At 40.5% G+C, this 26,298-nt stretch overlaps 3 protein-coding genes across 3 annotated transcripts in view; all 3 read right to left on the bottom strand.

The window, feature by feature from the left end:
• Positions 1 to 2,274: 2,274 nt before the first annotated feature.
• LOC128384127 (H-2 class II histocompatibility antigen, E-S beta chain-like) overlaps positions 2,275 to 26,298 on the bottom strand; it is a 167,593-nt gene continuing 143,569 nt past the window's right edge. The window contains exon 8 of the mRNA XM_053343708.1: positions 2,275 to 2,917. The gene's annotated coding sequence lies outside the window, so the exon portion shown is untranslated. The remainder of the gene's footprint in view (positions 2,918 to 26,298) is intronic.
• Positions 2,962 to 12,637, bottom strand: LOC128384124 (H-2 class II histocompatibility antigen, E-S beta chain-like). The gene is made up of 6 exons (XM_053343705.1): positions 12,550 to 12,637; positions 12,084 to 12,356; positions 4,483 to 4,696; positions 4,133 to 4,200; positions 3,585 to 3,698; positions 2,962 to 3,039 (listed from the first exon to the last, which is right to left on the bottom strand). Exons 1-6 carry the CDS (start codon positions 12,602 to 12,604, stop codon positions 3,005 to 3,007), a joined length of 759 nt encoding a protein of 252 aa, XP_053199680.1. The 5' UTR covers positions 12,605 to 12,637; the 3' UTR covers positions 2,962 to 3,004.
• LOC128384119 (RLA class II histocompatibility antigen, DP alpha-1 chain-like) overlaps positions 18,357 to 26,298 on the bottom strand; it is a 17,893-nt gene continuing 9,951 nt past the window's right edge. Inside the window, exons 2-3 of the mRNA XM_053343699.1 lie at positions 19,788 to 20,030; positions 18,357 to 18,961 (exon numbers count right to left, since the gene is read on the bottom strand). Of these exons, the coding sequence (XP_053199674.1) occupies positions 18,462 to 18,961; positions 19,788 to 20,030 (743 nt within the window). The 3' untranslated portion in view covers positions 18,357 to 18,461. The remainder of the gene's footprint in view (positions 18,962 to 19,787; positions 20,031 to 26,298) is intronic.

The following is a 26,298-nucleotide window of genomic DNA, read 5'->3' as shown; positions in this document are numbered from 1 at the left end:
GAGTTGTCTCATTGATTTCTCCTGTTTACAGGTTGGTGAGATAAAAAAATAAAAGCTGTTTATGTGCCAGCCGATACCTGTAACATCATCTATCCAGGATGTGCAGAGGTAATGAACAGGTAACAATGTCCTCTTAAAACAGCAGAGTCCAGCAGAGTCCAGCAGCTGTTATATTCATTTCCAATGGCAGGGAAGTACCTGTGTGTCCTTTTATCATTATAAGGGAGTGAGATTGAACTTCTGACCTGTTATAAATACCTTGGCATTTTAGTTGATGATCGGCTTTCTTTTAAACCACATGTAGAAAACCTGATAAAAAATTAAGACTGAAACTGGGATTCTTTTTCCGTCACAGATCTTGTTTTTCTTTTGCTACCAGTAAAAAGTTGGTTGCTGCCACTTTCCTCCCTGTACTTGATTACGGTGACCTTTTGTATATGAACGCTCCTGCAAATTGTCTGTGTTTTCTGGACACCGTGTATCACAGTGCTTTAAGGTTCGTTACGGGCTGTAAAGCTCTCACTCACCACTATACCTTATACGCTGGAGTTGAGTGGCTGCCACATATCGCACCTGTTCTTGTTTTAATGTAAATCCTGGTTTTAGCCATGTTGCTTTCTCTTACATGTATTTTATCGTCTCTGTGTTGTGTGAGTTTTCTGTGTGTTCTTAATTGTATAACTTTCCTATGCTGCTGTCTTGGCTTCTTGGCTTCCCTTGAAAAAGAGGTCATTGTATCTTAACGGGACCGACCTGGTTAAATTAAGGCAAATAAAAAACAATAAAAAATAATTATTGACTTTATATCAGATATAACTCTGGTCACATCTGATGCAACCTGTCTCATTTAGTTCAGTGTTTGATGGAGTTTTTACTTTATTGGCTTCACAGTTTATATTCTGTTCACTTCTTCTGTCACTGTTTAACTTGGTTTATAGTTTTTATAGAGTCAGATCTGCTTCTCTTAACAGTCTGACTCTTACTCTGTCATTTGTTATCCAGCTGTGGAGAGAGTACCCACATATTCTACTCAAGTAAAAGCACCTCTACTGTGATGACATTTAACTTAAACACACTTAAATTACTGGTCTAAAAACCTGTTTAAGTCAAAGGTAGCTGGTTTAAAATATACTTAGAGTAAAAGTTACTTAGTTACTTTTTATGGAGGTGGGGGGGGGGGGGGGTCTGGACCTGAAATCTGTTTATCTTCCACTTTTCGTACCTTGGAAATGTTCCCAAAGCTCTTCTGAACATTTTCATGTCCGCAGGGGGCAGTGTGGAGCTTTACTTGGCTCCAGTCTTTACATGTGGAGCTTTGCAGCTTTCCTCTTTCTGCTGAGTGAGACTAATAACTGATGTGAAGTTGGTCTCATTTATTTCTCCTTGTTTTATTTTAAGGTTAAACTAAACCTACAAATGTCACAGTGGTTATGCTATTTTTGATTTATTGAATCAGCTAAACGTATAGCTCAGTAAAAAGACAGTTTATAACTCAGTATATGCTGAATGCTGAAATATGGAAAAAGACAAGGGGCAATTGTATTTTATTTTGAAGTTGTGTTTTTTTTCATATGTAACAGTATGATGAACAAAAGAGGGTTTATGTTGCATATGTTTAATAAATGCTCTCCTCTTTGTGCTGAGTGAGACTAATGAATAGACGTGGAGTTGTCTCATTGATTTCTCCTGTTTACAGGTTGGTGAGATAAAAAAATAAAAGCTGTTTATGTGCCAGCCGATACCTGTAACATTATCTATCCAGGATGTGCAGAGGTAATGAACAGGTAACAAAGTCCTCTTAAAACAGCAGAGTCCAGCAGAGTCCAGCAGCTGTTATATTCATTTCCAATGGCGGGGGGGGGGAGTCTGGACCTGGAATCTGTTTTTCTTCCACTTTTTGTACCTTGGAATCAATCAATCTTTACTTGTATAGCGCCAAATCACAACAAAGTCATCTCAAGGCTCTTTACACATAGAGCAGGTTCTAACAGTACTCTTTGTTCCCAAAGCTCTTCTGAACATTTTTATGGCTGCCAGTAAAAAGACGATGATAAAAAGCTCCAGAGGAAGCTCCCACCACCTCTGACCAATAGAATCAACTCTACTGACTGAGTGTAAACAGGACTTTTAGCTTGGACTCCAGCAGCAGAAGAGGATCAATATCAAAGTGGAAGCAGCTGGACTGTAATAAGTGTTGTTTGTTCTGTGTGAAGCTGTAATGCTTTATGAACTGGACCATTGATCCAATAAACACAAACAGCATCATATTACTGATCAGGTGACAAACTTCCTGTTTATTAACGTCATCAATAAACTCACAGAGCGTCACAAGGTTCTCTGAAGGTTCTCTGAAGGTTTATTGTGGATAAAAACTTGTATCAAATCTACCAATCGCACACAAATCAATCAGATCAATGGATTATATTGATTGAAGCAGAGTTAAGGAGTCAGTTAGTGGATATACAGGAGCCACTTTATCACCAGCCAGCATAGACAGTTACTGCCTGGGGCCCCGACTACAAGGGCCCCAACATCTGTAGGTTCATTATGATGTTTAGATATGAAAGTATTGAATCATGTTACTGTTGTAACTCACTGTTCCCTGAAATGACTCCCAAAAGGCCCCAAAGTGGTAGAAAGGCTGCAGCTGTGTACTTGTACTGCAGAGGAAACTTAGTTCCACTACATTTACTGACAGATAATGTTACTGGTTACGATGCACATTCACATTTTACTCTCAACATGGAAACATTCAGATATGATGCATCAGTACTGATTCAAAGATCTAGCAGAATAGAAGAAGGAAAAGACAAGCAGCTGCTGAGTCCAGGACCAGGACTAGGAAGGACCAGGACCAGGACAAGGACAAGGACAAGTACCAGGACTAGGAAGGACTAGGAAGGACCAGGACCAGGACAAGGACAAGGACAAGTACCAGGACTAGGAAGGACCAGGAAGGACCAGGACCAAGAAGGACCAGGAAGGACCAGGACCAGGACCAGGATCAGGACAAGAATCTAGAGGGGATCGGAATTTGTCCTGAGAGAAAAAAGAAGACACTGGTGTCAGACTGTGAGACTCATTCAATGGTGAATCAATGTACAGGGAAGGAGTCAAACAACTAGAGGATTGTTCTGATGCTCAACGTGGTCTGAGCTCCCATCTGCATCAGCGGCTCGGACTGCAGGTCTCTCAGGATCTGGGCTGGAACCATAACACCTCAGCAACCACAAAACCAGCCCAGCAGAGACTTTCTGAGGAAACTGAAACAGGCCTCAGAACGTTCTACAGGGACGCTGAGAACGTTCTGACACACTGCATATCCACGAGCTGGTATCAGACTGGTATCACACTGGTATCAGACTGGTGTCAGACTGGTGTCAGACTGGTATCAGACCGGTATCACACTGGTATCAGACTGGTATCACACTGGTATCACACTGGTATCAGACTGGTATCAGAGTAGTATCAGACTGGTATCAGACTGGTATCACACTGGTATCAGACTGGTGTGAGACTGGTGTCAGACTGGTGTCAAACTGGTATCAGACTGGTATTAGACTGGTGTCAGACTGGTTCCTGACCTCTGGACTTCCTCTTGTAGTAGATGAATCCAGCGAGAGGAAAGATCAGACCCAGGGTCAGTCCTGACGCTCCAATGGCGATATTGTTTGTCTGTGACTCAGGCAGGGGCGGATCTGAGGACAGACAGGTAGAGACAGACAGGTGAGCAGACACACAGGTGAGCAGACAGACAGGTGAGCAGACAGACAGACAGGTGAGCAGACAGACAGGTGAGCAGACAGACAGACAGGTGAGCAGACAGACAGACAGACAGACAGACAGGTGAGCAGACAGACAGACAGGTGAGCAGACAGACAGACAGGTGAGCAGACAGACAGACAGACAGACAGGTGAGCAGACAGACAGGTGAGCAGACAGACAGACAGGTGAGCAGACAGACAGACAGACAGACAGGTGAGCAGGCAGACAGACAGGTGAGCAGACAGACAGACAGGTGAGCAGACAGACAGACAGACAGGTGAGCAGACAGACAGACAGGTGAACAGACAGACAGGTAGAGACAGACAGGTGAGCAGACAGACAGGTGAGCAGACAGACAGGTATTTACCCCAGTCAGTGTACAGAGGCTCACTCAGGCTGGCGTGTTCCACCTTACAGGAGATCTTCTCTCCAGACCTTCAACACAAACAAACTTCAGACGTTCCACTCAGCAGAACTTCAAACGTTCTCTGCTCAATTTTCTTTCCACATTTTTCTGAACTTTGAGCCTCAAATGAAGGAACAGCAATCCGTCCTGACACACTGAATGTAGCTCAGCAGCTTATTGAAACTCACATTTCATGAAAACATGCAGATGAATTTCACTGTGACACTTTCTACTGTGTGACCAGACCTTTACTGAACACCTGGACCCAACTGGACCCAACTGGATCTATGTGGACCTGCAGCTGGACTCACCTGGGCGTGTACTCCAGGTGGGAGTGGATCTGGTAGTACCAATCAGCGTTTGCCATCTCGTCAGTGGAAGTGACATCAGAGGTGACTTCCTGTCCGTCTCTGAGCCATTTCACTATGATCTGTTTGGGGTAGAAGCTGTAGACGCTGCAGACCAACATGGAGGGATGATTACCAGCAGAGAGAGTCTCAGAGTGCAGCCGCACATACGGCTTCACTGAAATACAGTCACATGATTATTATTATTATTATTATTATTGTTATAATAATAATTATTATTATTATTAGGACCCGAGCGCTGACCGACATGCATGGGGTGGTGAGGGCCCGTTCATCGTTGCTTGCAGCTTTAATTATTATTATTATTATTATCATTATCATTTATTATTAATCAATTAAAAAGTTGCCAATTATAATAAAAATAAAACAAAGTACATAAAAATAGAAAGAGAGAAAGAAAATAAAAACTAGACTAAAATAGAACATAAAATAATGCTTTACATTAGAATCATTAAAAGGACATAGAGTGCAGATGAAAGATTAAAAGAGCTCAATCATAAACATGAGGAGAGAAACATTTTTAACCTGGATTTACAAATGATTTCAGTTCTGTTGGTATTATTATTATTATTATTATTATTATAGTTATTATTATCATTGTGATGTCCACTGAAGTGTAATCACATGTTATGTTATTTAATTTGATATTTCAAGTGTAATCAACCTGTTCCACCATACTGCACTATATAATATTGTGTTTTAACATAAGGAGTAATTAATGTGTTTGTAGCCAGCAGGGGGCAGTGTGGAGCTTTACTTGGCTCCAGTCTTTACATGTGGAGCTTTGCAGCGTTCCTCTTTCCTCTGAGACTAATAGCTGATGTGAAGTTGGTCTCATTTATTTCTCCTTGTTTTATTTTAAGGTTAAACTAAACCTACAAACCAGCTGGAACACCTCCTCCTCTCTTTCCTCCTCCCCAGGTGCAAAAGTTGTTTTTTGTGTTCTTATGTTGTAAAATGTGCTCATATGTGTTCCTACACTGTACTCCCACACAGAGCACAGTCTGGGAGCTGCTTTTTTTCTCCTCCTCTCTCCTCGTTTCTTTCCTTTTCTCCCCTCTCTACTGTGCTCAGTCATCCGGTTATGTCTGTCTTATTGCATGTATTGTATGTTGTATATGTACTGACGGGGTGATTGCTGTTATTTCGCTGTACTTCTGTATAGTGACAAATAAAGCCTATTTCTATATTAATAACCACTTTAGTGTACGGCTCGTAATAACCCTAACCCAGGGGTGTCAAACATGCGGCCCGTGGGCCAGAACCGGTCCGCCAAGGGGTCCAATCCGGCCCACTTTCCCTCCTGTCATCTGTCCTTCTTTCCTTCCTTTCCTTTTTTGTTTCCTTCTCTCCATTCCTCCTTCCTTCCTTCCTTCCATCTTTGCTTAATTTTCTTTTCCTTTCTTCCTTTCCTTCCTTCCTTCCTTGTCTTCTTTCCTTCCCTCCGTCCTTCCATCTTTCCTTTATCTTCTTTTCCTGTCCGCCTTGCTTCCTTCCTTCCATGCTTCCTTCCTTCCTTCCTTTTGTCTTTCCTTCCCTCCTTTCTTTCCTTCCTATCACTTTTCCCTTCTTTCCATCCTTGTTTCCTTCTGTCCTTCCATCTGTTTAATGATCCGGCCCACATGAGATCAAACAGTATGTGGCCCTTGAATGAAAATGAGTTTGACTCCTCTGCTCGAACCCGAGGCTAACTTCAGCCAAAAGACAAAAAACAGCATGAAACAGTAACTTTAGTGCAAAGAAAGTGCAACAACAGCCTCATCTGATATAAAAACGAAATAAATTATATAGTAGAACTTCTCGATTACTTAACTTCAGTAACCTTAAAGTATGAGACGGAGAACAGAAGTCGTTGAACAGCCAACTGAGATCTTTATTGCAGACTCTGCCTCCACAGACCAGCACCACGATGACATAGCTGACATAAAACTTTAGTAAACCACCAGTTCACTTATTTTAACCTTTAGTAAACCATCAGTTCACTTATTTTAACCTTTAGTAAACCACCAGTTCACTTATTTTAACCTCTTACTCTGTCATTTGTTATCCAGCTGTGGAGAGAGTACCCAAATATTCTACTCAAGTAAAAGCACCTCTACTCTGATGACATTTAACTTAAACACACTTAAATTACTGGTCTAAAAACCTGTTTAAGTCAAAGGTAGCTGGTTTAAAATATACTCTCTCTTGTGTAGTGCATAAAGGACGAGGGGATAGCCTATTAAGTTGTTTTTAATTAAAGGTATAACTTTAGAAATGAAAGTGCAATGACAAAATAAAATATGTCGACACACAACATTAAAATCATATAGGGAGGTATGATGTGTCATTTTAGTGCAGTCCATCCCATAAAACATTTACAAACAATACAGCCACTGAATTTAAGGTGGTATTAATTGTGGATTCTGTAAACAGTCATACTGCAAATCTATAAATGAAAACAGATCAATGTCACCAGTGTTGTAACTTTCCCTAAACGACCCAAAGACCGAAATCTGAGTATCACTGTATGAAAGGCTCCTGTGAGACTATGAGGGGTAAGTAACAAACATTAACTGATGAAAATGGAGGTGAATTGAAAAATAGAGTGATGAATTATCAAATGATTAAAATGATGATGATAAAGTGATATAATGAAAACATGTTTCATCATTCACAACACAAAAATGTCCTCAAGGGTGGAAGGAGGAGACAGAGACCTCACTGTGACGTGTTGCTCATGTTATTAAAACAACTTCTGATTTATTACAAATGATCCAAAAACTAAACGTTGATTCATTTAAAATAATGATTGAACGAATAATTATGATCATAACAATAATTATAATGATTATTTAACAGGAGGTGATACAGATATAAAAACTTAAATCAGCAGAGACACTAAAAATGTTTTCACTCTGATCAATCAGTCAATTTAAACTCTGCTGATGATCAATAAACACGTCAGCTGTCAATCAATCAGCAGAGTTCATGATTCAGTTTGTTAACCTGGGTTAAAACAGTCTGTTAACCAGGGTTAAAAGAGTCTGTTAACCTGGGTTAAAACAGTCTGTTAACCTGGGTTAAAACAGTTTGTTGTCCGGGGTTAAAACAGTCTGTTAACCTGGGTTAAAACAGTTTGTTAACCTGAGTTAAAACAGTTTGTTAACCTGGGTTAAAACAGTCTGTTAACCGGGGTTAAAACAGTCTGATAACCTGGGTTAAAACAGTCTGTTAACCTGGGTTAAAACAGTTTGTTAACCTGGGTTAAAACAGTCTGTTAACCTGGGTTAAAACAGTCTGTTAACCAGGGTTAAAACAGTCTGTTAACCTGGGTTAAAACAGTTTGTTAACCTGGGTTAAAACAGTCTGTTAACCTGGGTTAAAACAGTCTGTTAACCTGGGTTAAAACAGTCTGTTAACCGGGGTTAAAACAGTCTGTTAACCTGGGTTAAAACAGTTTGTTAACCTGGGTTAAAACAGTCTGTTAACCTCGGTTAAAACAGTTTGTTAACCTGCGTTAAAACAGTTTCTTAACCTGGGTTAAAACAGTCTGTTAACCTGGGTTAAAACAGTCTGTTAACCTGGGTTAAAACAGTTTGTTAACCAGGGTTAAAACAGTCTGTTAACCGGGTTAAAACAGTTTGTTAACCAGGGTTAAAACAGTCTATTAACCCGGGTTAAAACAGTTTGTTAACCTGGGTTAAAACAGTCTGTTAACCGGATTAAAACAGTCTGTTAACCTGGGTTAAAACAGTCTGTTAACCTGGGTTAAAACAGTTTGTTAACCTGGGTTAAAACAGTTTGTTAACCTGGGTTAATACAGTCTGTTAACCTGGGTTAAAACAGTCTGTTAACCTGGGTTAAAACAGTCTGTTAACCTGGGTTAAAACAGTTTGTTATCCGGGGTTAAAACAGTCTGTTAACCTGGGTTAAAACAGTTTGTTAACCTGGGTTAAAACAGTCTGTTAACCGGGTTAAAACAGTTTGTTATCCGGGGTTAAAACAGTCTGTTAACCTGGGTTAAAACACTTTGTTATCCGGGGTTAAAACAGTCTGTTCACCGGGGTTAAAACAGTTTGTTAACCTGGGTTAAAACAGTTTGTTAACCTGGGTTAAAACAGTTTGTTAACCAGGGTTAAAACAGTTTGTTAACCTGGGTTAAAACAGTTTGCTAACCGGGTTAAAACAGTCTTTTAACCTGGGTTAAAACAGTTTGTTAACCTGGGTTAAAACAATTTCTTGACCTGGGTTCAAACAGTCTGTTAACCTGGGTTAAAACAATTTCTTAACCTGGGTTCAAACAGTCTGTTAACCGGGGTTAAAACAGTCTGTTAACCTGGGTTAAAACAGTCTGTTAACCTGGGTTAAAACAGTTTGTTAACCTGGGTTAAAACAGTCTGTTAACCTGGGTTAAAACAGTCTGTTAACCTGGGTTAAAACAGTCTGTTAACCTGGGTTAAAACAGTCTGTTAACCTGGGTTAAAACAGTCTGTTAACTGGCGTTAAAACAGTTTGTTAACCGGGGTTAAAACAGTTTGTTAACCGGGGTTAAAACAGTTTGTTAACCTGGGTTAAAACAGTTTGTTAACCAGGGTTAAAACAGTTTGTTAACCTGGGTTAAAACAGTTTGCTAACCGGGTTAAAACAGTCTTTTAACCTGGGTTAAAACAGTTTGTTAACCTGGGTTAAAACAATTTCTTAACCTGGGTTCAAACAGTCTGTTAACCTGGGTTAAAACAGTTTGTTAACCTGGGTTAAAACAGTCTGTTAACCTGGGTTCAAACAGTCTGTTAACCGGGGTTAAAACAGTCTGTTAACCTGGGTTAAAACAGTTTGTTAATCTGGGTTAAAACAGTTTGTTAACCTGGGTTAAAACAGTTTGTTAACCGGGGTTAAAACAGTCTGTTAACCGGGGTTAAAACAGTTTGTTAACCTGGGTTAAAACAGTTTGTTAACCGGGGTTAAAACAGTCTGTTAACCTGGGTTAAAACAGTTTGCTATCCGGGGTTAAAGCAGTTTGTTAACCTGGGTTAAAACAGTTTGTTAACCGGAGTTAAAACAGTCTGTTAACCTGGGTTAAAACAGTTTGTTAACCTGGGTTAAACAGTCTGTTAACCTGGGTTAAAACAGTCTGTTAACCTGGGTTAAAACAGTCTGTTAACCGGGGTTAAAACAGTCTATTAACCTGGGTTAAAACAGTTTGTTAACCAGGTTAAAACAGTCTGTTAACCGGGGTTAAAACAGTCTATTAACCTGGGTTAAAACACTCTGTTAACCTGGGTTAAAACAGTTTGTTAACCGAGGTTAAAACAGTCTGTTAACTGGCGTTAAAACAGTTTGTTAACCTGGGTTAAAACAGTTTGTTAACCGGGGTTAAAACAGTCTGTTAACCTGGGCTAAAACAGTCTGTTAACCGGGGTTAAAACAGTTTGTTAACCGGGGTTAAAACAGTCTGTTAACCGGGGTTAAAAAAGTCTGTTAACCTGGGTTAAAAAAGATTGTTAACCTGGGTTAAAACAGTCTGTTAACCTGGGTTAAAACAGATTGTTAACCTGGGTTAAAACAGTCTGTTAACCTGGGTTAAAACAGATTGTTAACCTAGGTTAAAACAGTCTGTTAACCTGGGTTAAAACAGTCTGTTAACCTGGGTTAAAACAGATTGTTAACCTGGGTTAAAACAGTTTGTTAACCAGGTTAAAACAGTCTGTTAACCGGGGTTAAAACAGTTTGTTAACCGGGGTTAAAACTGTCTGTTAACCGCGGTTAAAACAGTCTGTTAATCGGGGTTAAAACAGTCTGTTAACCGGGGTTAAAACAGTCTGTTAACCTGGGTTAAAACAGTTTGCTATCCGGGGTTAAAACAGTTTGTTAACCTGGGTTAAAACAGTTTGTTAACCGGAGTTAAAACAGTCTGTTAACCTGGGTTAAAACAGTTTGTTAACCTGGGTTAAACAGTCTGTTAACCTGGGTTAAAACAGTCTGTTAACCTGGGTTAAAACAGTCTGTTAACCGGGGTTAAAACAGTCTATTAACCTGGGTTAAAACAGTCTGTTAACCTGGGTTAAAACAGTCTGTTAACCTGGGTTAAAACAGTCTGTTAACCTGGGTTAAAACAGTCTGTTAACTGGCGTTAAAACAGTTTGTTAACCGGGGTTAAAACAGTTTGTTAACCGGGGTTAAAACAGTTTGTTAACCTGGGTTAAAACAGTTTGTTAACCAGGGTTAAAACAGTTTGTTAACCTGGGTTAAAACAGTTTGCTAACCGGGTTAAAACAGTCTTTTAACCTGGGTTAAAACAGTTTGTTAACCTGGGTTAAAACAATTTCTTAACCTGGGTTCAAACAGTCTGTTAACCTCGGTTAAAACAGTCTGTTAACCTGCGTTAAAACAATTTCTTAACCTGGGTTCAAACAGTCTGTTAACCGGGGTTAAAACAGTCTGTTAACCTGGGTTAAAACAGTTTGTTAATCTGGGTTAAAACAGTTTGTTAACCTGGGTTAAAACAGTTTGTTAACCGGGGTTAAAACAGTCTGTTAACCGGGGTTAAAACAGTTTGTTAACCTGGGTTAAAACAGTTTGTTAACCGGGGTTAAAACAGTCTGTTAACCTGGGTTAAAACAGTTTGCTATCCGGGGTTAAAGCAGTTTGTTAACCTGGGTTAAAACAGTTTGTTAACCGGAGTTAAAACAGTCTGTTAACCTGGGTTAAAACAGTTTGTTAACCTGGGTTAAACAGTCTGTTAACCTGGGTTAAAACAGTCTGTTAACCTGGGTTAAAACAGTCTGTTAACCGGGGTTAAAACAGTCTATTAACCTGGGTTAAAACAGTTTGTTAACCAGGTTAAAACAGTCTGTTAACCGGGGTTAAAACAGTCTATTAACCTGGGTTAAAACACTCTGTTAACCTGGGTTAAAACAGTTTGTTAACCGAGGTTAAAACAGTCTGTTAACTGGCGTTAAAACAGTTTGTTAACCTGGGTTAAAACAGTTTGTTAACCGGGGTTAAAACAGTCTGTTAACCTGGGCTAAAACAGTCTGTTAACCGGGGTTAAAACAGTTTGTTAACCGGGGTTAAAACAGTCTGTTAACCGGGGTTAAAAAAGTCTGTTAACCTGGGTTAAAAAAGATTGTTAACCTGGGTTAAAACAGTCTGTTAACCTGGGTTAAAACAGATTGTTAACCTGGGTTAAAACAGTCTGTTAACCTGGGTTAAAACAGATTGTTAACCTAGGTTAAAACAGTCTGTTAACCTGGGTTAAAACAGTCTGTTAACCTGGGTTAAAACAGATTGTTAACCTGGGTTAAAACAGTTTGTTAACCAGGTTAAAACAGTCTGTTAACCGGGGTTAAAACAGTTTGTTAACCGGGGTTAAAACTGTCTGTTAACCGCGGTTAAAACAGTCTGTTAATCGGGGTTAAAACAGTCTGTTAACCGGGGTTAAAACAGTCTGTTAACCGGGGTTAAAACAGTCTGTTAACCTGGGTTAAAACAGTTTGTTAACCTGGGTTAAAACAGTCTGTTAACCAGGGTTAGGGTTAGCGAGGTTTAAACCACTAACTCACCTGATTTAGTCAGAACATTGTTGTACCAGATCCCAATGTTGTGTTGGCAGTATGTCTCCCTCGCAACATTCATCTGAGCCAGGATTGAAGTATCGTTGTTCCAGTACTCTGCGTTCATCACTCCGTACTCAGTGAATCCAACAAACTTCCCCACACTGCTGTCAAACCTGGTGTACGCCAACCTGTTATAATACCAAGACCTGATGAACCTGATGTCCTTCAGCTCAGTGGAGTTAAACTGACAGTGTGCCGCATCATAATGCATAAATCCATCTGAAGAAAGAAACAATCAGTTTGACTCAGTACAGTCTGATCAGAGTATTGATCAGTGATCAGTGTATTGATCCTACCTGCTGTGTGATGAAGTATAATCAGAGTATTGATCAGTGATCAGTGTATTGATCCTACCTGCTGTGTGATGAAGTATAATCAGAGTATTGATCAGTGATCAGTGTATTGATCCTACCTGCTGTGTAGACAGTGATGAAGAGGAGGGAGAAGCTCAGAAAGGATGAAGCCATGTTCCTCTGTTCTCTTGACAAACACTGACACAGTCTGACTGAGAGCTGCTGTAAAAACCAGAGGAGCTGATCACATGACCTGCTGATCAGCTGTTACCAGGCAGACGTCTGCTGGAGGTGAAAACTCACAGTCACACTGATGTTACAGTAACAACTACAACTATTCATCATGTTAACTACTTCATCAGGTTCATATTTTAACATGGAGCTGATTTCAATCATGAATAAAGAGAGTTTCAGAAATAACCTGCAGTTAGTTGTGATGTTTTCATACGTTAACAGATGCTGAGGTTTTAATTCTCAGAGTTCATTCAGATGCTAATGATGCTAATTATGTAGCTACCTGCTAGCCTGATGCTAACGTCAAGTATGGTGTAGAAAATAAATTAATGTGTTTTACATGTTCATTAATTTATGATAAAAGGAAAGTTAAACATATTTACAGGCTAATTCATTTCTCAATTTTGTAAAATGATTTTAAGTTCATGATAAATGAGAGATGTGAATGAAGTTAAAACAGAATAATGAATGTTTAAATAGAACATTAAACTGATGAGATTCATTTAAAAGCAGTTTCATGTTTTTGTGATTCTGTATTTCAGCTTGATAAAGTCTGATGATGGTGAATATTAAAGTTAAATGAAGTGATATACCAACAGTAAGGGATTATTATGAGAAGGAGATAAAAACTGACATTGATAATGAAGTTATTAATGTGTTTTTGAAAGCTTACAGTAATCTCAGCCCTATACGGAGGTTTGTTGTCATGCAGGAAGACTTCCTCTCTTTATATCAAAGAAAAATGGGAAAAAGCTTTGAAGGAGCAGATAACTGAGGAGGAATGGTTTAATATTAGTAAAACGCACTAGCTCCAGGATCTAGAGAGAATTCAATTGGAAAAATATAGTCCGATTTTTTATAACTCCAAACATTAGGAAGGAAACTAACCAGCAGCCATGCTGGAGACTGTGGACTCATGGATGTAGCACATGTGTATATTTCCTGGTCTTGCCAAAAGATAATAATAATAGGATGATGGGATAAAATATATATATTAAAAAAATGAAGTGATGATGCAGCTGCAGCAGATTCACTCCTTCACCTCTGGATTCACAGAGTTCTCAGATAAGAATAAACACTCATTTAACCAGCTGGGTACAAGAGCCATGAACATTAAAATACAAGAAGAACTAAAGGAAACTCACTTTAGAGACTTTATTTGGTTTATTGTTTTTCATCATTATAGAAAGTTCTATTTTATTTTAAAGTTAAATATCTTTCAACTGTAGTTTTACTGTTAAACTGTAATAAACCTTTCTTCCTATTTACTCCTCAGAACCTTCTAATAACTTCATAACTGGTTTTATTTCCTAAAAGTATGAAAACTCAACAACAGTAGAACACAGAGCAGCTGATTGGGTTAGAGTTTAGCTGTAGCTGATCACTGATCTGATACATCACTGCAGTTTGACAGGAAGTGGAGACTGATTTCACAATAAAGTGTTATATTTTGTTTTCTGATTCTTCATCTAGTTAAAAATCTGTTTAGAGTGGTGGTGTTTAGCTCAGTGGGTAGAGCACCCGCCCCATGTGTGGAGGCCTCACCGAGCGGTCCTATCCTGCGTGTCATTGCCCCCTCTCTGCCTCCTGTTTCCTGTCTCTCTCTACTAACCTGTACAATAAAGTCAAAAAGCCCCCAAAAATAAATCTATTTGTAAAAGAACCAAAAACAACTTTCTTCTTTTAATAGAAAGATTTTTATTCCTCCATTAACTGTTATTATGGATCAAATGAGACATTTTAAACTTTTATATTTAACATCATTTTCATGTGAGGCTGAAAATTCCTGAAAATCAAAATCAGAATATCAATAAATACAGAAGCTTATAATCAATAAATAACAAACGCATTCTGTCAGCAGGAATGATTCATATACTTTTATTCATGTGTTTGTCAAACAGCTATAATATAATGTAATATAATATAATACAATACAATATAATATATTATAATATAATATATTATAATACAATACAATATAATATATTATAATATAATATATTATAATACAATACAATATGTTATAACACAATATAATATAATGCAATACAATGCAATATAATATAATATAATATAATATAATAAATACAATACAATATAATATAATGTAGAGGCAGATATGTGTGTATCATAGGTGAAATGAGAAAAACACCAGAAGAGGCAAAGGTCAGTTTGAAGATGTCGCAACAGGCCTTACAGGGAGTTGTTTGTACCATGTTGATTTCACCAACTCCTTGTAAGGAGTTGTTTTCACCATGTTTAATATCCCCAGGAAGATCACGTCGCCAACACTTATAAAGAGAGTTCCAGGAAACTGAATATTAGCCTGAGTGTGCCAGGTCAGGTTGACCTGGTGCGCACACAATGATGTATGACATCCACACGCCACCGATAGTATAAAGAGTCTGAAAGGATGTGCCTCGGGGCCTCGGGGCTGATTGCTGTGTTATGTCTCACTGATGAGTGCAGTGTTCGACTGTCTTCAATAAAGATCCCAGTTGGCTGTTCAATGACTTCTGTTCTCCGTCTCATACTTTAAGGTTACTGAAGTTAAGTAATCGAGTGATTATCTTACATACAATACAATACAATATAATATAACATAATATAATATAATATAACATAATATAATATAATATAATATAATATAATGTAATATAATACAGAGCCTTCAGTTCCCAGCATGCAGGCCTACTTGTGGTTCCTAGTATCTCTAAAAGTAGAACAGGAGGCAGAGCCTTCAGTTCTCAGGTTCCTCTCCTGTGGAACCATCTCCCAGATTGGTTCCGGGGGGCAGAACCCTCTCTAAGAGTAGGGTTCAAACGTTCCTTTGTGATAAAGCTTATTAAGAGCCTTCACATGACTTTGTTGTGATTTATTTGGCACTTTATAAATAAAGATTGGTTGATTGATAAAACAGAAGATAGTATAATATAATATAATATAATATAATATAATATAATATAATATAATATAATATAATATAATATAATAATAAGTGTGTACCTTTATTAGTATCAGTACAGTGAACATGTGGCGGCTGTGGCTCAGGAGGTAGAGCGGTCGTCCTTCAATTGGAAGATTGGTGGTTCGATTCCCGGCTCCTCCAGTCCACATGTCGATGTGTCCTTGGGCAAGACACTTAACCCCTAATTGCTCCCGTTGCTATGCTTTACGATGTAAAGCGCTTTGAGTGGTCGCACAGACTAGAAAGGTGCTATATAAGTCCATTTACCATTTACCATGTGGAGACACAAACTGTCAGAAGTTGCTACAGCTGATCACAGTTTCATCGGAGACAGACTAAGACACAGTGAGCATGGGCTGTATTATCCTCCATGTAACAGTATGATCATATATATCATATATGACTTATATGATATATATATATATGACTTGACATAAAGCTGTCCTCTAACTACAGTGGTGAAGATGTGATCCATGTAAAAGTCCCTCAGTGATGGAGCAGCAGGGTCCAGCTCCTCCCAGCTGTTAGTCCTCTTCTCACTCTAATATGCACACTAACATACTGATCAATAATCACTTCACATGATCAGCTGATCACATGGATGATGTCACAGTTCACACTTCAGTCATTCAGAGAGTTCACACATCTGTTGTGTTAAATCATCTTTATTTATTTATCTCAGATTATAAAGTGATACAAACATTTTCCCTCCACACAAACCTGACTGAACAAGCTGCAGATAAAACCACTGTTTAAACAGAGTTAGAGTTAAAGAAGCTAAAATCACTGTTTAAACAGAGTTAGAGTTAAAGAAGCTAAAATCACTGTTTAAACAGAGTTAGAGTTAAAGAAGCTAAAATCACTGTTTAAACAGAGTTAGAGTTAAAGAAGCTAAAATCACTGTTTAAACAGAGTTAGAGTTAAAGAAGCTAAAATCACTGTTTAAACAGAGTTAGAGTTAAAGAAGCTAAAATCACTGTTTAAACAGAGTTAGAGTTAAAGAAGCTAAAATCACTGTTTAAACAGAGTTAGAGTTAAAGAAGATAAAATCACTGTTTAAACAGAGTTAGAGTTAAAGAAGCTAAAATCACTGTTTAAACAGAGTTAGAGTTAAAGAAGCTAAAATCACTGTTTAAACAGAGTTAGAGTTAAAGAAGCTAAAATCACTGTTTAAACAGAGTTAGAGTTAAAGAAGATAAAATCACTGTTTAAACAGAGTTAGAGTTAAAGAAGCTAAAATCACTGTTTAAACAGAGTTAGAGAGTTAAAGAAGCTAAAATCACTGTTTAAACAGGGTTAGAGTTAAAGAAGCTAAAATCACTGTTTAAAGAGAGTTAGAGTTAAAGAAGCTAAAATCACTGTTTAAAGAGGGTTAGAGTTAAAGAAGCTAAAATCACTGTTTAAAGAGGGTTAGAGTTAAATCCATTATAATTACAGAGTGAGAGAACAGAGACATCAGATGAGCTAAAATCACAGTTTACAGTCAGCCACCAGGTGATTGATTGAAGCATGAAATCAGTGATTAAAATACCAAACTGCACACATACAGTGATAGAAGCTGTTTAACTTCTACCAATAACTGGTTAGTTTATACTCATTAATTATTAACATCATCAGCCACAGCCAATCAGCTGTACTTGTTTCCTTTGATGAGGAAGAAGGTTCCAGCTGCCACACCGAGCAGACCGATAGTCAGACCCAGTCCACAAAACACTGCAGGTCCCACTGCAGGTCCAACTGGCTGCTGCACCTCCACATCTGGAGACAGAAAACACACAGAGACATTAACACCTCCACATCTGGAGACAGAAACATTAACACCTCCACATCTGGAGACAGAAACATTAACACCTCCACATCTGGAGACAGAAACATTAACACCTCCACATCTGGAGACAGAAAACACACAGAGACATTAACACCTCCACATCTGGAGACAGAAACATTAACACCTCCACATCTGGAGACAGAAACATTAACACCTCCACATCTGGAGACAGAAACATTAACACCTCCACATCTGGAGACAGAAACATTAACACCTCCACATCTGGAGACAGAAAACACACAGAGACATTAACACCTCCACATCTGGAGACAGAAACATTAACACCTCCACATCTGGAGACAGAAACAGTAACACCTCCACATCTGGAGACAGAAACATTAACACCTCCACATCTGGAGACAGAAACATTAACACCTCCACATCTGGAGACAGAAACATTAACACCTCCACATCTGGAGACAGAAACATTAACACCTCCACATCTGGAGACAGAAACATGAACACCTCCACATCTGGAGACAGGAACATTAACACCTCCACATCTGGAGACAGAAACATGAACACCTCCACATCTGGAGACAGTAACATTAACACCTCCACATCTGGAGACAGAAACATTAACACCTCCACATCTGGAGACAGAAACATGAACACCTCCACATCTGGAGATAGAAACATTAACACCTCCACATCTGGAGACAGAAAACACACAGAAACATTAACACCTCCACATCTGGAGACAGGAACATTAACACCTCCACATCTGGAGACAGAAACATTAACACCTCCACATCTGGAGACAGAAACATGAACACCTCCACATCTGGAGATAGAAACATTAACACCTCCACATCTGGAGACAGAAAACACACAGAAACATTAACACCTCCACATCTGGAGACAGGAACATTAACACCTCCACATCTGGAGATAGAAACATTAACACCTCCACATCTGGAGACAGAAACATTAACACCTCCACATCTGGAGACAGAAACATTAACACCTCCACATCTGGAGACAGAAAACACACAGAAACATTAACACCTCCACATCTGGAGACAGAAAACACACAGAAACATTAACAACTCCACATCTGGAGACAGAAAACACACAGAAACATTAACACCTCCACATCTGGAGACAGAAACATTAACACCTCCACATCTGGAGACAGAAACATTAACACCTCCACATCTGGAGACAGAAACATTAACACCTCCACATCTGGAGACAGATGTAAAGACTTTCTCACCCCAGAACCTGGTCAGTGGTTTGCTCAGTGTTGGGTGTGACACTGAACAGCTGTACATGTCTCCCTGCTGTGGGATGAACTCCAGTCTGGAGGACTGACTGAAGGAACCGTCTTTGTTGGGGTAAGGAACATTGATGCTGGTTCCTTCGGTCACGGTCTTTCCGTTCTTGGTCCAGTCGACTTTAACAGGAGCAGGATAGAAACCGGTCACATGACAGATCAGTGTGTTCTGGACTCCGAGCTCCACCTCGTCTCTGGAGTAGAGGGTGTGACCGGAAGGAGGATCTGAACACACACAGTTATTATCAGTCAGGTTTTAAATAGAAGTTTTCATCCAGTTTGTTATAATTAATTATAATAATCATGAATGTATTTATACATCTGTATACTCTTTATGTGAATGCATATAAATACATCCATACAGTACTTTACACCTGCTTATCTTATATCTCTATATTATTATATATGATATATGTATGCATGTTAATTCACTGTATTATCCTAACAAGCATTTAACTATTAGACCAACAGTAAAAGTAAAAGTAGAGTTTATTAATGAAAGTAAATAATAGTTTCTGTGAACATCGTCATCACTGTATAATAAATCTGAAACTACAAACATGAAGAATCTTTAAGGATCAACATTAATATCAAACTTCCTAAAAATAAAACTAATCAGTATTAATTAAAAACTTTAATAAAACTCAGATATATTGACTGTTATACATGAACTGCAGTGATAGAAACATTATTATATATTTATGTTAAATATAAAACATATATTATATATTAATGTTAAATATTAAAACATATATTATATATTTATGTTAAATATAAAAACATATATTATATATTTATGTTAAATATTAAAACATATATTATATATTAATGTTAAATATAAAAACATATATTATATATTAATGTTAAATATAAAAACATATATTATATATTTATGTTAAATATAAAAACATATATTATATATTAATGTTAAATATTAAAACATATATTATATATTTATGTTAAATATAAAAACATATATTATATATTTATGTTAAATATTAAATCATGTATGTTCCTTTAAAGTGACAAAAACATTAAATGTAGTATTTACCATATTCCAGTGGGATGTCCTTCATTCCAATACGACAGTTCTTCAGGTTTGATTTGCAGACCTGTTGACCATTCAGAGCATTTTCATAACCTCCTGGGAAGTTGATAGGCTTAGCAAAGGGAGGCAGAGCCACTACTCCTTTCCCTTTGTTGAAGTCTGCGTACCACACCTCTTCTCCATCCAGTCCGAACATCTTCTCTCCATCAGAGTCTGAACATCCAGTGATAGCAAGATCCTCATGATCTGAAAACACAAACACTGATGTTAAACCTGTCTCTCTCTCTCTCTCTCTGTCTCTCTCTCTGTCTCTGTCTCTGTCTCTCTCTCTGTCTCTGTCTCTGTCTCTCTCTCTCTGTCTCTCTCTCTCTGTCTCTCTCTCCTCTCTCTCTGTCTCTCTCTCTCTCTCTGTCTCTCTCTCTGTCTCTCTCTCTCTGTCTGTCTCTTTCTCTCTCTCTCTCTCTGTCTCTCTCTCTCTCTCTCTCTCTCTCTCTCTGTCTCTCTCTCTCTCTCTTTCTCTCTCTGTCTCTCTCTCTCTCTCTCTCTCTCTCTCTCTCTCTGTCTCTGTCTCTCTGTCTCTGTCTCTCTCTCTCTCTCTCTGTCTCTCTCTCTCTCTCTCTCTCTCTCTCTCTCTCTCTCTCTCTCTCTCTCTCTCTGTGTGAGTGGAGCGTGTGGAGCGTGCAGAGCGCTGTGAGAGTGGTTGATTTGAGTTTTTCTATCTTTTCTATCTTTGTTCTATATGTTTTTCTATAATGTGGTGTTTAGTATAGTATGTAGTTAAGTGTTGGTTGTGTTTTGTTTGGGTTTATTTTGTTTTTTTGGGTGTTTTTGTGAGTTTGCCTGTCAGGCTTTGTCTGGCGTTTTTGGCGCCTCCACCACAATGGTGGTCGGCGGTGATTTCTCCGGTTTGTCGCGGAGACACGGCATCAAGGTGGGTGCCGGGTCTCCGCACACTGTGGAGGAGGTCGCTTTGGCTGTAGGAGAGGTGGTCGGATATGAAAGTATCAAGTCGGCCTCAAGAATGAATAGCGCCGTAGTTCTCTTCCTTGATGAAGTCAGGAAAGTGGAGCAGGTGGTGGAGCAGGGAATTGTTATTAAAGACACCTTTACTCCGGTGTTTCCTTTGGTGAGTCCTGCCAAGAAAATAATAATCTCCAACGCGCCACCTTTCATCAAGAATGATGATTTATGTAAAGCACTGTCCAGGTATGGACAACTGGTGTCACCCATCAAAATGATTTCATTAGGATGTAAATCACTAAAACTTAAACATGTAGTGTGTCATAGGAGACAGGTTTACATGCTGCTTAAAAACACTGATACTCATCTAAACCTGACACTGACCTTTAATGTTGAGGGTTTTACTTATGTGGTGTTTGTCACATCAGAGACGATGAAGTGTTTTGGGTGTGGGATTGAGGGGCACCTGGTTCGGGCTTGTCCCGAAGCCAGGAAGGAGGCCGGTGGTTCGGGCTCGGATCAGCCGGCTGTAGAGGCCGGTAGCTCGGGATCGGGTCTGCCGGTCGGGGGGGCCGGCGGCTCGGGATCGGGTCTGCCGGTCGGTGGGACCGGCGGCTCGGGCTCGGGTCTGCCGGCCGCGGGGACCGGCGGCTCGGGCTCGGGTCTGCCGGCCGGAGAGACCGGCGGCTCGGGACCGAGTCTGCCGGACGGAGAGGCTGGTGGCTCGGGACCGAGTCTGCCGGCGGAGGAAGCTGGTGTTTCGGGCTCGGATCAGCCGGTGGGACGGGTGGTAGAAAATAAAGCCGCAGAGGAGAATACAGGTGAGTCATGCTCACCTGTTGCATCACAGGATGCAGAGAAAACAGTGTTACCAAATATAAAGGAGAGTCAGACTGTAAAAGAAATGAGTGGCAAGAAGCAGATGAAGGAAAAGAAGGGGAAGAAGGTGTGCAGTGATGGTGACAGTGTTTTAAATGAAGTGTTGATGGAGGATATCTGTGATGACTCAAGTCTCACAGTAAAAACTGGTAAACGTAAAAAGAGGGCTGGTAAAAAGACGCAGAGTGAGGTTAAAACCAGGAGAATGGCACAAGCGATCTCTGATGATGAGGATGAGGAAGAGCTGACTGCCTCTCAGGCAGAGAAACTCACGTCCTACTCTATGGAAAACATAAAACAGTTTCTAGTACAAACTAAAGGTCGGAGGCTTGTGCAGTTACAACAGTTCTACCCTGATCTCACCGGGTTTATTAGATCTGTGGCTCGACTCAGGAGACAAGACGCGTTTGACAAACTGGAGGTGTACAGACTAAAAAAACTGGTGAAGAAAGCCAACGATATACTCAATGGGAGTGATGACGGTGTTGTTGTTGATGATGATAATGATGAAGATGATGATGATGATGATTATGACGATGTTTAAATACATCTTTTTATTGTTTGTTGTCTGTCTCTCTGTTAGAGCTGCAGGTTTGATTTACACCATGGCAGATATTAATATTGGATCTCTTAATATTAACGGAGCACGTAGTGACGTAAAGAGAGCTTGTGTTTTTAAACTGTTTGAGTTAAAAAAGCTGGATGTGGTGTTTCTCCAGGAAACCCACAGTGACTCTGTCAATGAGGAGGACTGGAAGAGGGAGTGGCCAGGGGAAGTCTTCCTCAGCCACAAACGGTCCAACAGTGCTGGGGTAGGAATCCTCTTCTCCAGAGCTTTTAGTCCTCGCTCTGTGGAGGTGCAGGACATCATGTCTGGGCACATTTTAAGGGTCAATGCTCTCTATGAAAATGTAAAGATGGTTTTTATTTGTGTTTATGCTCCGGTTTTAAGTACTGAGAGGATGAACTTTTTAAATGTTTTATGTGATGTTGTTCGTGACTGTGCTGATGATTATTTATTCTTGGGTGGTGATTTTAACTGCACTGAGGATTTTAAGTTAGACAGGAATCATCTGGAGCCTCATCCTGCTTCATCTGCTCGGCTCAGACGTCTCATTGAGGCTCATGAACTGAAGGATGTGTGGAGAGGTTTTAACAGTAGGAACAAACAGTACACCTGGACTCACTGCAGAGACAACTCTCTGTCTCTGGCCAGGCTGGACCGCTTTTACTGTTTTAAACATCATTTTAGTATTTTTAAAAGCTGTCGCATTGTTCCAGTTGGTGTGTCTGATCACTCTCTGGTTCAGTGCTGTTTTTATATTCAGAATGTGAAGACCTCCAGTGCTTATTGGCATTTTAACACAGCTCTTTTAGCAGATCATTCTTTTAGAGAAGCTTTTGCTTTTTTATGGATTTTACACAGAGAAAAGAAATCCTCTTTTTCCTCAGTGCAGCAGTGGTGGGATTTTGGAAAAACCCTGATTCAACAGTTTTGTAAACAGTATACTCGCAATGTCACCAAGTACATTACCAGATCCCTTAAGGACCTGGAGACTGAGGTACAGAGTTTATTAAACTGTACAGGAGATCAAGGGTGTGTTGAAACCCTTAAAAGTAAAAAGGCTGCTTTAGCCAACCTGCTGGGCGTAACCGCACAGGGAGCTCTGGTCCGGTCACGCTTCCTCAACGCCTCACTGATGGACGCCCCCTCTCAGTTTTTTTTTGGGCTGGAGCGCAGGAATGGACAGAGGAAATTCATCCACTGTCTGCGCTCTGAAGACGGTTCCTCTTTCACCGCAGCCAACGACATTCGACGGTACGCCACCAACTTTTACAAGGAACTATTTAAAGCTGAGCTGGTGGAGGACCCAGAGCTGGATGTAGCATTCCTGGCGGACCTACCACAAATGGAGGCATCCTCCAACTCTCAGCTGGACACTGTTTTAACATTGGATGAACTGCATGTGGCCCTCATGAGCCTGACTAATGGAAAGGCTCCTGGCATTGATGGTCTGCCTGTAGACTTCTACAAAGCGTTCTGGCAGGAACTGGGCAATGACATGTTAGAAGTGTTTCAGCACAGCTTTGAAAGTGGCCGTTTACCGTTGAGCTGCAGGAGAGCCATCATCACACTGCTCCCAAAAAAAGGTGACTTGCAAAAACTGAGGAACTGGAGGCCCGTCTCCTTGCTGTGTGGGGACTATAAAATATAGTCGCTGGCGCTGGCGTTGAGGCTCAGGGAGGTGATGGCTGAGGTCATACATGTGGATCAGACTTACTGTGTGCCCGGCAGGCTAATAAGTGACAACGTCACTTTAATTCGTGATGTTTTGGAAGTCTCTGGCTCATTGGCTGTAGACACTGGTCTGATTTCAATAGACCAGGAAAAGGCTTTTGACCGGGTTGAACACCAGTACCTCTGGAAAGCTTTAGCTGCTTTTGGGTTCAGCCCAGGTTTCATAGCCAGGATCCAGGTTCTGTACAGTGACATTGTGAGTGTACTGAAAATTAATGGAGGCCTGAGTGCACCTTTTAGTGTTCAGAGAGGGGTCAGACAGGGCTGTCCCCTCTCTGGCATGCTGTATGCTCTGGCCATTGAGCCATTGCTGCACAAGTTAAGAACAGACCTGAGTGGTGTCACTTTCCCCGGCTGTGATGCACATTTTAAGTTGTCTGCATATGCTGATGATGTTATTGTCCTGGTAAACTCTCAGCATGATATTGACATTTTAGAGCAGTCGGTACATCACTTTGGCTGCATCTCCTCAGCCAAGGTAAACTGGGAGAAAAGTGAGGCTGTCATGGTGGGGGACAGGCTGGGGGATCGACTCAGGCTACCTGGTGGTCTAGTGTGGAAGAGCGGAGGAATCAAGTACCTAGGAGTGTTTTTAGGCAACGAAGTGTTTTTAAAGAAAAATTGGGAGAATGTTTTAGAGCAGGTAACAGGAAGACTAATGAAGTGGACATGGACTGTTAAAAGCCTGTCTTACCGAGGTCGGGTTTTAATTGTAAATAATCTTGTTTCCTCTGCTCTGTGGCACCGGTTGGCCTGTGTTGATCCTCCATCCTGTCTCCTGTCTCAGGTCCAGAGGGTTTTAGTAGATTTTTTCTGGGAAAGGTTGCACTGGGTACCTCAGGGGGTGTTGTTTTTATCGAAGGAGGAGGGAGGACAGGGTCTTGTCCATCTGGCCAGCAGGGGCGCTGCTCTCAGGCTCCAATTCATACAGAGGCTACTGTATGGACCGAAGGACCTGGTATGGAGGCCTCTGGCCCAGTTGGTCCTACAGCGTCTCGGTGGCCTAGGACTAAAAGACTCTGTGTTTTTAATGGATTTTAAATCTGTGAGGTTTCACACCCTGCCTGGTTTTTATCGAGGACTCTTCACTGTGTGGAAACTGCTGCTGAAGCAGAGAGCTCAGTGTGACTCTCTGTTCTGGCTGCTGCAGGAACCGCTGGTCCATGGAGGACACCTGAGCACCCCCTGCTGGGCGGGAGCAGCAGTAACGGAGGCTTTCAGCAGAGCAGGGATTTTAGCTCTGGGAGATGTCCTCACCTTCACTGGACCCGATCTAACGGACGCAGCAGGTCTGGCGGCTGGTCTGGGGGGGAAGGTCAGAGAGGATCGTGGGCAGGCTGCTGGACCACTGGAGGAGCTGTCTGACGGGACATGAGCGTCTCCTGCTGACGTACTACAGCAGCGGTGTGACTGTCCCCAACCCTGATGACCCTTTCCCCCTCCTCAGTGTCCGTCCTTGTTGGACAGACGGTGTCAGACGGTGTGAGGTGAACCTGCAGGAGGCCACAGGTAAAGCTCTGTCAGGTCTGATGGTGGAGTGTCTCAACAGACAGGAGCTGCAGCGTCGGGCCGACTCTCCCTGGAGAGGTCACCTGAGCTCAGGTGAGGAAGTCCGTCCTGAGTGGAGGAGCTTCTACAAACCTCCACTCACTAAGAGAGTGGCTGACCTGCAGTGGAGACTGGTCCATGGGATTTTAGCAGTGAACGCATTCATCTCCATCCTGAACCCTGCTGTCTCAAACAAATGTCCTTTCTGCAGTGCCGTAGAGACAGTGGTCCACTGTTTCTTAAAGTGTCCTCGTCTAAGCCCTCTTTTCTCTCTGCTGGACGGATTGTTCAGGAAGGCAGGAGAGGTCTTCTCTCTCCACACCTTCATCCTGGGTTTCAGATACCGAAAGGCTTTTAAACACAAATGTCAGCTTTTAAATTTTGTACTGGGACAATCAAAGATGGCTGTGTATGTGAGCAGGAAGAGGAAGGTAGAGGACAGTGTGGACACTGATGTGGTTTTATTGTTCAGCAGGATGGTGAAAGCCAGAGTCCTGATTGATTTTAAATACTACAAGGAGATGAAAGACTTGGATCAGTTTAAGCTGATATGGACTTATGGACTCACTCTGTGTGATGTTCAACATCATGAACTTTTGTTCTCAGATCAGCTGATCTGATCTGTTTTTTTGTATTTTAGTTATTTATTTATTTAGTTACATGATGTAACTTGATTGATAAATAGTTTCAATAAAGTTACTATTTAAAAATCAAAAAAATCTCTCTCTCTCTCTCTGTCTCTCTCTCTCTCTCTTTCTCTCTCTGTCTCTCTCTCTCTCTCTCTCTCTCTCTCTCTCTCTGTCTCTGTCTCTCTGTCTCTGTCTCTCT

Source organism: Scomber japonicus, chromosome 22 (assembly GCF_027409825.1).
Source record: "Scomber japonicus isolate fScoJap1 chromosome 22, fScoJap1.pri, whole genome shotgun sequence".
Lineage (NCBI taxonomy): Eukaryota > Metazoa > Chordata > Actinopteri > Scombriformes > Scombridae > Scomber > Scomber japonicus.
Note: the sequence above shows the minus strand (reverse complement) of the source record. Positions and strands in the feature narration are given on the sequence as shown.

Bases quoted from the DNA above. Each gene is read 5' to 3' on its own strand.
- LOC128384124 (XM_053343705.1), bottom strand. From the start codon at position 12,604: ATGGCTTCATCCTTTCTGAGCTTCTCCCTCCTCTTCATCACTGTCTAC. The intron at 3,699-4,132 runs GTAAATACCTGT...GTCTGTCCTCAG, and splicing joins GCCTCTGTACACTGACTGGG to ATCCGCCCCTGCCTGAGTCA. The intron at 3,040-3,584 runs GTCAGGAACCAG...TTTTTCTCTCAG, and splicing joins CTACAAGAGGAAGTCCAGAG to GACAAATTCCGATCCCCTCT.